This window comes from Phaseolus vulgaris, chromosome 5 (assembly GCF_000499845.2).
Source record: "Phaseolus vulgaris cultivar G19833 chromosome 5, P. vulgaris v2.0, whole genome shotgun sequence".
NCBI lineage: Eukaryota > Viridiplantae > Streptophyta > Magnoliopsida > Fabales > Fabaceae > Phaseolus > Phaseolus vulgaris.
This window is the reverse complement of record NC_023755.2, coordinates 3,300,775-3,312,806: the sequence shown is the minus strand read 5'-3', so window position 1 is coordinate 3,312,806 and position 12,032 is coordinate 3,300,775. Positions and strand designations below refer to the sequence as shown.

General features: G+C 32.2%; 1 protein-coding gene across 1 annotated transcript; it reads right to left on the bottom strand.

Moving 5' to 3' along the window:
• Positions 1–3,297: 3,297 nt before the first annotated feature.
• Positions 3,298–11,924, bottom strand: LOC137834868 (beta-glucosidase 42). The gene is made up of 13 exons (XM_068643092.1): positions 11,713–11,924; positions 10,519–10,585; positions 10,349–10,407; positions 9,906–9,981; positions 8,129–8,203; positions 7,963–8,050; positions 6,002–6,227; positions 5,514–5,629; positions 5,068–5,282; positions 4,952–4,986; positions 4,143–4,242; positions 3,778–3,886; positions 3,298–3,665 (listed from the first exon to the last, which is right to left on the bottom strand). The coding sequence occupies exons 1-13, from the start codon at positions 11,824–11,826 to the stop codon at positions 3,470–3,472; spliced, it is 1,476 nt and encodes a 491-aa protein (XP_068499193.1). The 5' UTR covers positions 11,827–11,924; the 3' UTR covers positions 3,298–3,469.
• Positions 11,925–12,032: the final 108 nt, after the last annotated feature.

The following is a 12,032-nucleotide window of genomic DNA, read 5'->3' as shown; positions in this document are numbered from 1 at the left end:
ATTTGAAGTTGGCGCCCGGAGGCGCAAATTTGAAGCACTATAAAATTTGTTTTTGTTATGTTTTGAGAAGATTTGTTTTAGGTGGGACTTGAAATTAAGCCAAGGTGGAGATTTGTTGATTTTGGCTTAATCCCAAGTCCCACATCGATGGGTTCATTGTTTGGGAATGGGGTTTGAGGATTATAAATTAAACTCTCCTCCTTCACTGTTATATATCCCAATTTGTAATATCTTCTCTCATAATAATAAAAGGGAGTTGTTTTTGTTGTGCTCGGAGATTAGGCTAAACAGGCCGAACTCCGTTAACAATTTTCGGGTGTGTTTTTCCTCTTTATCTCTTTTATTTTTCCGCTTTATTTATTCAATATTATTTGTCGGGTAGCTCTGTTAGGGTTTTGTTTTAGTGGGAAAATTACCCGTTTTTCCCAACAGTAAATGCAACACAAACCAAGACATAATCACATTCAAGCCATAAACTAGTAAGATCCATCTTTTGAGTTTGTTCAATAGCACGTATAACTCCATAACTCAACAACCAAAGCAGTCTGAACATCAAGGAAAGTAAAGAAACCCCCAATAAATTCTTCCATACTCCCACAGCAAATACTACCACAGGTAGCAAGACAGGAGAACCCATAACAGCACCATCAGTGTTTATTTTAACCCAACTTGGAGAAGAAAACTCCAATTGAACACGAAAAGGAGATAGAACTTTACCACGACAAGTATTAATACCAAAAAACTTAAGCACGTTGAAATCAAACATATTATTTCGCATAAAGTTTTCAGATGAATTACCCACTAGACAAGTGAGATCTTTAATGATCGAAATGACCCTAAAAACATCAATTTTAACCTGAAATCTAGCATAATTCCCAAACGTCATATCATTCAAATAGAAAAAGTTATCATAAAAAGTTTAATCAAATTAACCAAAGGACTACCATCACTCTTAATAAAATAAAGGAGATCATCCACATTAGAGAAATGAGAAGTAAGGAAAAATTTTCGAACTAACTCCAAATATGCATAGCATTAGGACATTTAAAAAATAAATGGTGAATAGATTCCTCCTACTTTTCACAGAACGTACACATAAAACATATATGCAAACCTCCACTATAAATGGAGGGAGCCACTCATATTCCACATGAATGTTCAACCAATAGTTGATTAGGAAGAGGGAACAAAAGATCAATATCCACAAGCACCCAACAAAAAACCCTAAGTTTCTTCATAGTATGATCATCCAAAGAAAAACGAGTACCCATACCTCTAGTAATAGAAAATATAGCCTGTGATCTCCAATATTCTAAAGGCAAATGGTAAATTCTAACCTAGGTCAGGATTTTAGTGTTTTTCATAGTAGATGGAACAAAATTCTTTTTCCATGCAAACAATCTCAAGAAACCAGAAGATAACTCTTAGGAGTCAACCCCAAAAACCCACCTCATGTCTTCTAAAGAAGAAAACTCAAACTCATAAAAGCCCTTGCCAAAGAGGTATAATTTTCCATGATCCAAGCGCTTTCCACACAAGCTGCAACTTTTTGGTTAAATATTTAATTCTTCTAACTTTATAATTAAGTAAAATCTCGGGTATCTTATCGAAAATTGTAACCTTGCTCACATATAAATTAACTTATGCTTAATTATTTGAGTATAAAATCTTAATTTTAATTGTCTAAACTAATTATCCTTTTTTTCAAAAAAAATTTCAATACTCAATAACACCCTATTTAGTAATCTCATATTTATATTCTCCTTCTAATGTATTATTTTGAATAAAATTGATTATTTTGAATAATTTTTGTTCAAACTTTTGACTCTCTCTTGTTAGTGTATTCAACTCAAACAACTATCTTTTCTCAATATCTTCTCTCCTTCATTTTCAGTCGTCTCGAAGCCGGATAACAAAACACCTTAATAATATATTTTTTCTTCTTCTAGGAAAGACTTAAAAAATTGTAAGTATAAATGTCCATCAAAATATGTAATCATATATATATATATATATATATATATATATATACTTTAATAGCATTGAAAATACAATTGTTTGGGGAAAAGAGAGAGAGAAAAACACTCTAAATTAAGTGTTACATTAAAGGAGATTTTTTTTTTTTGAAAAATCTAAATATGGTTTCTTTTGTTAGAAAAAAAAGGATGAAGAAAAGAGAATAAAAATATTAGTTAATTCGGATATTACAATAAAGGGAGAAAAGAAAAAATGCAAGGGTTTTACTTCTTAATTATTTTGGGTGATTAATATCGTAAAATATTTAGATATTTCTTCAAGATTATTTAATTAAATTTTAATTTTTACTTTGTTGCATTTTATAATGTTTTTTCAATTCATTTTATTACTTTTAAATTTTTTATTAAAAATGAAAAATAAATATGTACTTGTAGGTATTGTTCTAACTCATTTCGATTTTAACATAAACTCTCAACATTAACTTTTGACACGTATAAATATAGGTAGTATCCAATTTTTCAAATCGGGTATTGGAACACAAATGAGTATATATATATATATATATATATATATATATATATATATATATATATATATATATATATATTTGAGACATCCTATTCACATGAAATTTTATTTTTTTTATTTTTTTTATAAAAGCTTTCATTTATTTTCATTTTTTTATTAAAAAAGCTTTCATGTTAATCAACATGTTATTTTCTTGCTTAAGTTTAGTATTATTAATGAACTTGATTATAGGGATAATGGTTGAAATATAGAGTGGACATTAAAACAAATGAGTTTTATGTGGAAAAAATGATGATTAATATAACTTATATTTAAATATTATATGAATAATAATTATGAGTTCCACAATGTTACATTTGATAAAATTTAATATGTATAATAATGCTGAATTGAAATTATAATTTAAAGGTTTAATCTAGGGGTGTTAAGAATTAAATCGATACAAAGAAAAATAAAAAAAAATCGATCTAAAAAATTGATAATCAATTAAAATTAAAGACTGTTGGATTCTTTTGATTGCGGTTTCACACTTCAAAATTGATCCATATTATTGTATTGCTTATGAGTTATATGCGAGAGGAAAACCTAATATGTCTACCACGGTTGATTATAAATTTGTGAGAGGAGTAACAATATATGAGATTGTAAACTACATTTTAAAATAAAATATCTGAGTAATAACTCAAACAATTTAAAGTACTTCAGTTTAATTCTTATACAATTCAATTTTCTCAGTTTACTTTTAAAATTTAGTTCAGTTTTATGATAAGATCTCTATTTGCGACAGTCACATTAAAAGCAAGAGAATTAAATATGAAAATAAGAATGTTGTGACACAGTTGAGAATGAAGTTGGATAGTGAGAGACAATGAAAATGCAGAGAAATGACATTACAGAGCACACAGAAAGCTTCAATTCCTTATTTAGAGGTAGTAGAGTAAGAGGCAGTGAAGAAAGTGATGAACTAGTCTTCCTTACCATTCTTGTTTTCAGCAGCTTTGAGAAAACGTGAAAACCAATATGCAGATGACTTGGGGTGTCTGCTGAGTCCATTTTTATAGTCAACATACACCAATCCAAACCGTTTTGTATAACCTTGAGCCCATTCAAAGTTGTCCAATAAAGACCATGCAAAGTAGCCCCTCACATCTACTCCATCCCTGTCCATTCAAATCACACACAAAACTTACACTCAACTCAAAATCTCATTCTCTCTACATCCTAAACTTTAGGATATAAGTATGGTCTGTATGTAGAAAGTGGCAAACTCACTTTATAGCCTGAGCAACTGATGCAAGATATCCCTTGAAATAGCGGACTCTAAGTTTGTCATCTAGCATCTCATGTAGCGGCAAGTTATCACTTTCTTCGTCATCCATACCTGCCAAAGACAAATCCTGCCTCAGATACAAGAGAGCCATTTCATAATGTACTCGCACACATGTATATTTGTGTGCTTCAAACAATTCTTAATTGCCGCTGTGCAGTCAAAGATTCAGTACAGGAATTTAGCCAAACAAGGCCATTGATGCCTTTCAATTCACATCTGATTCCTTCTTGGCATTTTTTCATTAGTTTTTTGTTTATATACCTATTTTCTTGCCAAATTTATAGGAAGGATAAGTTTAGTTACGTACCGTTCTCTGTGACAAATATCGGAGTAGCATACTTTTGTGATACGTAATTGAGAACTTTCCGAAGACCCCAGGGAACAACATAAAGCCACTCTGATGCTGCCTGTTACATTCACACACAGTAAAAAGCTTGCATGTTTGGGCTTATATACTCATGTCATGTGTATACAAGAGTTAGAATTTTCCTATGAAGTGGCAAAAAAAACTTGCATATGTGGTATTGTTCAAACCTGTTCCATTGTTAATGGGAGTATGTATATATCCACCCAGTTTCTATTCTCATATAAAATACAAATTTCATACTGTTATCCACCATGAATGAAATCAAGCACACGCTTACCTAATCGTGTTGTCAACTCTACTTTTGTGGGCAACAATTAATTGCAATATTTTGTTTTGCTAAATACAGGCTAATAGTATTATCCATTTGATGATAATTAAGCCCACCAACAATGTGATTAATTGTTCACAAGTTTTAGACATCTAGTTCTTATTAGTTGGAGAAAGAGTCTGAGCCTAACCAATAGGCCCCTAACGAGGGGTGTCTCAGGTTAATAAATAGCGAGGCCAGACCCCCTCCCCGTCACACATTCATTGCCAATTGAAAACTAATTTTCATCGATGTTGATTACATCTTCAAAAAGTTAGTATCTTCAGTGTTTTAAAAACTCAAAAATTTTCATCGATGTTGATTGTGTGTTCAACAAGTTAGTATTTATCAGTGTTTTAAATTCATATACATTATTTTGTTATTGGATGTTATCTATTTTAGTCTTACAACAAGCACATTGAATGAGGGAGAATACACGCACCTTTTCACCTATTGCCTCGCCAGCTTCCCATTCCACTAATGACAGGAAGCACACATGTCAAGGAGAATTCATTTTGGAAGATATTTTAGAAAATGAGAAAATGTTCCAATTATTACCACTCCTCGTTGTCCCCTGCACCATGTAGTAGTAGTTTACTTCAGTGGATTCTGTCACGTGAGAAATAAACCTTGACGTATAATGATTTAGACCAATAAAGTCCAATTTATTCAAGAGAATTTTCTTATCCTCCTCAGAGAACTTGGGAAGCTGGTCTCCAAGTCGTTCACGCATAGACTCAGGATAGTCTCCGAAGTATAGTGGATCCAAGAACCTGGGTTAAAATCATATTTTAGCAAAGCATGCATCTCATACCAAGGTTAGATATGATTTAACACTTCAAATTTAGTATTCAGGAACTAAAATCACTTTTTATTTTCAAATATAAGGGACTAAACTGAAATTTTTTAATTTGAGGGATCAAAATCGGATTCAACCTAAATTTAAGGAACTAAAACGTAATTAAACCATATAATAATATGGAAACAAATGCACAAGGAACTACCAGCCAATCTGAAATTCCAGGCGCCTTGCAGCAGCAGATTTATCTTCAATCTTATCAGAATTAGCCTCTGCCCATTCACAGTCTACCACGAAGCCCACTTGTCCCCCTTGTTTCTCCTAGATCATCGGGACATTAGAAAGAGTAAAATTTTACCTTCGAAACATTTTTTTAATATGGTCAGAGCATGAGAAAATATTGATGAACAAAATTCACGGATAATTTGGATATATAGATCAATCAACTCCAGAATCAGCATCAAAATCCACCTTTTCAGTCCATTTTTTCTATGGTTTCTACTAATGCTTTATTAGATCAGGCCATATACAGATAATTTAAATACCCGAAAATCAATTTGGCAAACTAGAAAGATAAGCAAATAAATGGAAATCAACAAAATAGACGGGAGGAGTGGGGAAAGCATCAAAATAAAAGTAATCCAACTTGTCAAATACAATTTTGAGTAGAAATAAATGAGTACAGCCCTGCACCTTGTACTTGTTTCGGTATATGGAAACAGCTGTTGCATGGGCTAAAATCTGATGATGTGCTGCCAAATATGGCTCTATACGAGCATTTTCACTATTTCCTGGAGCAAAAATTGCAGTATCATACCCATTGATCGCAGTTTGAAGTGGCTCGTTAATAGTCATCCAGTTCTTCACTCTATCACCAAAACTTGCAAAGCAAGTGTCTGCATAAACAGCAAAGTACTCTCTGGCAAAAGCCACATCAGAACCACACCATTCAATAATAGAATATTGAAAATCAATCCTTAAGATGATTTTATACACTATTCTCAATAAAGGTACGAGGAATTTTTTTTAAAAGGGAGCACCTAGGACCACGCAAAGAGATGAGAAAAGCTGGGCGTTATGAGAGCATAATGGGTCAAAAACAGCATTAGGTGTTCAAGGCCACTAGAATAAATATATCCCACCGAGTGTAAACTAGTTTACTCTAACCGGGTTCTTGAAGTTAAGGCTTGGTAATGTAATAATTTAGAGTCAATCATCACATTCAATCTCCTACCTTAGGTCTTAGGTCATTGACTCTGGTCCAATCAATTATATATCTGGTAATCATTCTCTTTTCTCTTCCCTTAATACTAAAAATTTGTTCTCTAAACACAAGCTTACGACATTGGCACTACCCATTCCCTTTCATATCTTACTATTGTGTTCTTTATGTACCTAACTTCCCATTTAATTTACTATTTATCACCTTGCCTCACCAAATCCCATGACATTATCTTCACTTTCACTAAAAACACTATTACCTTGCAGGATCAGATATTACAGCGGACAATTGGCATCATATGTAAGTTGTATGGTCTCTACTATCTCTCACTATCAAAACATGTTTGTGCGTCTGCTATTTATTTAATGGTGATTCATGCACAATTAGAACATCTTTGTTGACCAAATTGCAGAAGACAATGTCAAGTTTTAAACAACTATCTAATTTGAATTGTGAGTAGTTGTGTCAATTAGGTAAAAACATTTTTTAGTCTTTTTCTAATAAAATTAATAAACAAGTTTCATATCCTTTCTCCTAAGTTCACAACATTATTTGGGGTCTTTCTTGTACTATTACTCCTACTGCTTTCTTCTTCACAGTCATGTTCTGCATCACCTTTTAGGATGTTGTTCTAACAACATGTTATTTCATTAATCAAATGTCATCATCCTTCCCTAATGATTAGGTAACTCACGTTGTGTTTTTTCCTCATTCCCCTCTATACAGCCTTACCCCACATGTATTTAGTTCTACATGTTTTGTACATAACTTTATTGTTGAGACAATCTTTCTCCTTGGTTTTCCAAATGTTTTCATGGGATATCATGCTCTCAAATTAGATATCGTGGCTTCTCTCCTAATCTTAACTGATATTTTGTTTTTGCTAATGTCACTTTTTTTTTAGTTTGTTTCATATTTTGCATATGTTCCTCCTAATCAAGACATATGCAGTCATTTTCCTATATCTATCAATCTTCCTTCATCACCACTAGATTCCATCACCACTTCAGCTAAGCCTACTGGCATTCAATTGATTTTGCATCCTCTTAGTCTCTATCAATTGATTTTGCATCCTATTGACATTCAATTGATTTTGCATCCTATTGACATTCAATTGATTTTGCATTCTCCATCACCACTCCATCACCACTTCTAGATAGAGACTACTTGATTTTGCATTTTTAGCTTAAGTGAGAACAAATCACAAAAGTTTCATCTGGCATGCTCGCCAGTGCATCCATTTTCATTCTTATCATCATTTTATAGTCATAAAATATATACAATCACCATAATCATTCCAGATCTACGTAAATTGCGTAAATAGGTTACTATCTCATAAAATTCACTAATTTCAACCACAAAACAAATCAATTTTATGATTATTTGAAAAGAAACAAACTGTAAAATAAAAAATCAGTTACATGAAGCCTACATGATTTGTTTATTTAACCATCCTCCCATTGACTCATGAAGATGCAGAGGAAGATCCCAATGGTACAATGTTGCATAAGGTTGTATACCTGTTGGAAAATAGTAACTTAATATAATTTTCTTAAAAGTTAAAAAGATAAGGTAAAGTAGCTGCACGCAGATTATACCTCTTTCAAGAAGAGCATTTATAATGTTGTTGTAAAAAGTTATCCCTTCGTCATTGATTTTGGTTCCTAAGCCATCTACACCAAAATAATCATCACAATAGAATAAAATGATAAATCCAAAGAATCCTTAGCTTCTATGTGCACTAAAAAGACAAGTCAAATATCATTTTTAGAATGAGAAGCATCTCATCAAAGAAAAGCAGGACAGTGTGACCTTATAGTTGCTGCTCATGTTTCTACAAGATTCTAAGTGGCTAAGGTCTTCACTATTGGACTTCTTATTAATAGATTACAAGAGTTTATAGGCAAGTATGAAATGATTGATATTCATTTCCCAACTTGAGCAGGAGTATTGTAAATAACAGAAATATTTGAAGTTTATGGGTTGAAAAGATAATCTTAGTTGACATTTTCTTTAATATTTTTTTTCCTTTTAACTGTACTTCACAGTTTCCTTGTTTAAGGATAGTTGTTCCTGTAATAGAAGAGGATTTTTAGAAAATAAAATTCTTCTGACCCATTTAGTAAAATCAGTTCCTTCTCAATTTTTTGACTTCTCTGTATCACCCAATTTTCTCCCAAAACCATGCAATACCCTGGGTGGACCTTCTATCAACAAATGACCTTGCATAGTCTAGATTTGTAGACACTTCTATGGATAATACCTTTTCTTCTAAATAACAATCCTCATCCCATACTTGTTGTTAAACTCTAAGAAAGAAAGAGTAACATTGAGCTAAAACCATGTGTTTCTAAGACAACAATAATGTTTTATTTACTCTGAGAAAAATGAATCAATACAATAAAGAGAAGAGATTTGATATCCTCTATTAACAAAGATATGATACAGGAATAAATTAAAAACGTTCGTAATAATACATATATAATTTATATATTCTGGATTATACAGGATCATTCCTTATTTCTATAATTATATAACTTTCCTTCAGATACTGAAGAATTTGATTCACTGTATACAATGTCTCTCTCATGGATCATGCATAAATTAACTAAACACAGTCACAGCATAAGCAAACTATAGTCTAGTGTGGGATAAATAGATGAGTTTTCCCACAAATCCTTTGGTCTTGGAGATGAAGAAACTCATAGTCTTGAGTGACTAAGTGAAGCACCAGACATAGAGAAAAAGTGCATTTTGAACTAACCATGGAGACTCTGGACTTCTTGTCATGCCATATGGGGTCACCAATGCCCAAAGTCAGATGAATGATGTCTTCTACCCGCACTTTCATGAGTTCATTTATGCTTTTGATGACATCTAATACAGCAAAACATGGACTGAACATACTCATCATGTGAAGTTAGTTTTTTAAGTTAGGATCTTTAATTGATATAGTAGCTTTTAAAAGGCACACTGGAATAATAATCATAAAATATTATTTCCTTTTCCTCATAAAATGTTGTTTGTGTTAGTTTAGGAGGGTTTCAATCAAGGAAAAGTTTGCTCTTTGCTTCCACTATAGATCGCAAGGAGCCTTTAGTTCCTTGACCTGTGACTCGGTCTTATGAAAGGGCACACATAACATTATCTTTCCTAACCAGTCCTTTCCCTCTCAATCTGTAAATAATCCTTTGGTCACCATTTGTGAACAATGAACATATATTTGGAGTAAAAAAGAATATATCACCTACTGACTATGTAAAATTTAAGCATATAAACTTTCAGGATTCATGATGTCAGGGACATGGAAAATGATTTATGAAACCACTAACCATATAGAAAGCACGTTTAAAATTCATAAGTAGTAAAACATACCAGGGAAAATACGAGACCACGAAATTGAAAATCTATAAGCTTCAAATCCCAACTTGGCTATTAGATCAATATCTTCCTGTTACGATTATTACATTCAGAATGTTAAGATTTGAAAATTTGTGCATAAGGCGAGCCAGCAGATAATACTTCATAGAAGTAATTATAAGATATCCTAAATCAAAATTTCATATATCCTCCATACTCAAGCAAAAATAGAGTCAACGATTTTCCATCTAAAAGTATTTAGCTTCGAAGAGAAAACAGGTGCAAAATTATTAATGAAGTGGTACAAAGAAAAACAGATGCATTCATATGAGAAAAAGCCAGTCTCCAAGGAAGAAACATTGCTTGCGCAATGAAGTTCAGCCAAAAATAAATCGACAACAGTAATATATAAACAGAAATAAATGAATGTCAAACATTAAAAAAATTATGTTACTGACCATGTACCGATTATAATGATCAACTGCAACATCGCCATTGCTTTTGTCAAGAATTTTTCCTAATAAAACAATAAAGACAAACAAGTAAGAAAGCATGAAGGAGTGCCATTAACTAAAATGACAATGAAGAGTTTTACAATCTATTAAGATTAAGGAAAAAGTTCTCATACCGTCAGTGTGTGAAAAGGCATCCCATATGCTAGGACCTCTACCACCCTCCTTGCAACCACCTTCTATCTAGAAATTAATAACTAGTTTAATGTATAATTGAACAACTTTTCCATCAGTTATAAATATGAAATTACTTATCTTAATATACTCCATTCTCCTAGTAATTGGCCAAAAGACATTGATCCAAGATCTCCCTATCATAGAATTTTTATATCTTAATTACCTTGTCTTTCATGATAATTAATTACACATTACAAGCTATTTGAATAAATATGGTTACCTAGTTTGGCTCTATAGCTATCATGAAATTCCACTTGATCAAAGCCAAATTAGGATATGCCTATCGCAAATTAGAGGAAGCCTATGTTTAAGAAAAAGGAGTAAAAGAGATTGAACAAACTAAACACTGCAGTGTATCCGCAACCGAATTTCTAAGTTCAAATGACAAAAAGAATTAGATGAGGCGCAGTCAATGTTGCAAATCCAAATTAAGTGATGCTATGTAAATTTTTTGTTAAAACACATCAAAGTTAAACACTGACAGTACACAAATCCAAGTATTCTCCACCAAAAATTGTGTCCAAGCACTGAAACCTTAGAGCTAGATCTATAGAAAAGAAAAACAATAAAAAAAAGTATAATCAAACAAAATAAACTGCAACAAACACCAACACTTATCCAAAGAAAGCCAAAACAGAGATATTGAAGCAAACAATTTAAATAATAATAAGAGTTGTTGGGTTCTGAAGAATCACAAGAGAAACCACAAAAATAAGAATAAAAGGAAACAACTTAACTACATCAGGTTCTATACACAAAATACGCATCAACATAACAAAAAAACCTCTAAAACAGAGAAGACAAAATATCATCAGATAATAAAGAGTAGACGGTCTAAATAAATTTAATATTAAGCGACGATCTAACAGTCTTGTATACTCTTCCTTATACTTGGTATAGTCTTCCTTAGAACACCATGATTTAGATTCATTAGATGGAAAAAGTTCAATAACAACAACACAATTGTTTTCTCTTTCATCTTTCTTCTTTTGCTAAAAACATAGACGAACAGGATAAATTTGATAGAAGTAAAAAGGTAAAACGAAGAATGAAGACATTCACATTTGGCAACGAAATGCTATTGTTGAAATTGACGTAAGAAAATGGAGGAATGAATGCGCAGTGGCAGGAACCTGGTATGCAGAAGTGGCAACTCCGAAGACGAAGTTAGGAGGAAAGTCGTTGCGCGAGACAGAAGCGTTTTCGTTGATTTCATTTTCTCTCAGGAACTCCTCCTTCTTCACCATTATCAACTCGCTCTCTCAGCACGGTCTTCTTCAGTTCACTGATTCTAACGATTTTTCTGCTTTTAGTTAACCATTTTTATAGACCCAAATCAAGCAATGACACGACACAACATTTGACGTCTCTGTAGAGTTATTATTTTGTAAAAAAAATTCATTTAAATTTAATTTTAGTTTGACATAAAAATTAGGGTAAATATCTGAAATTT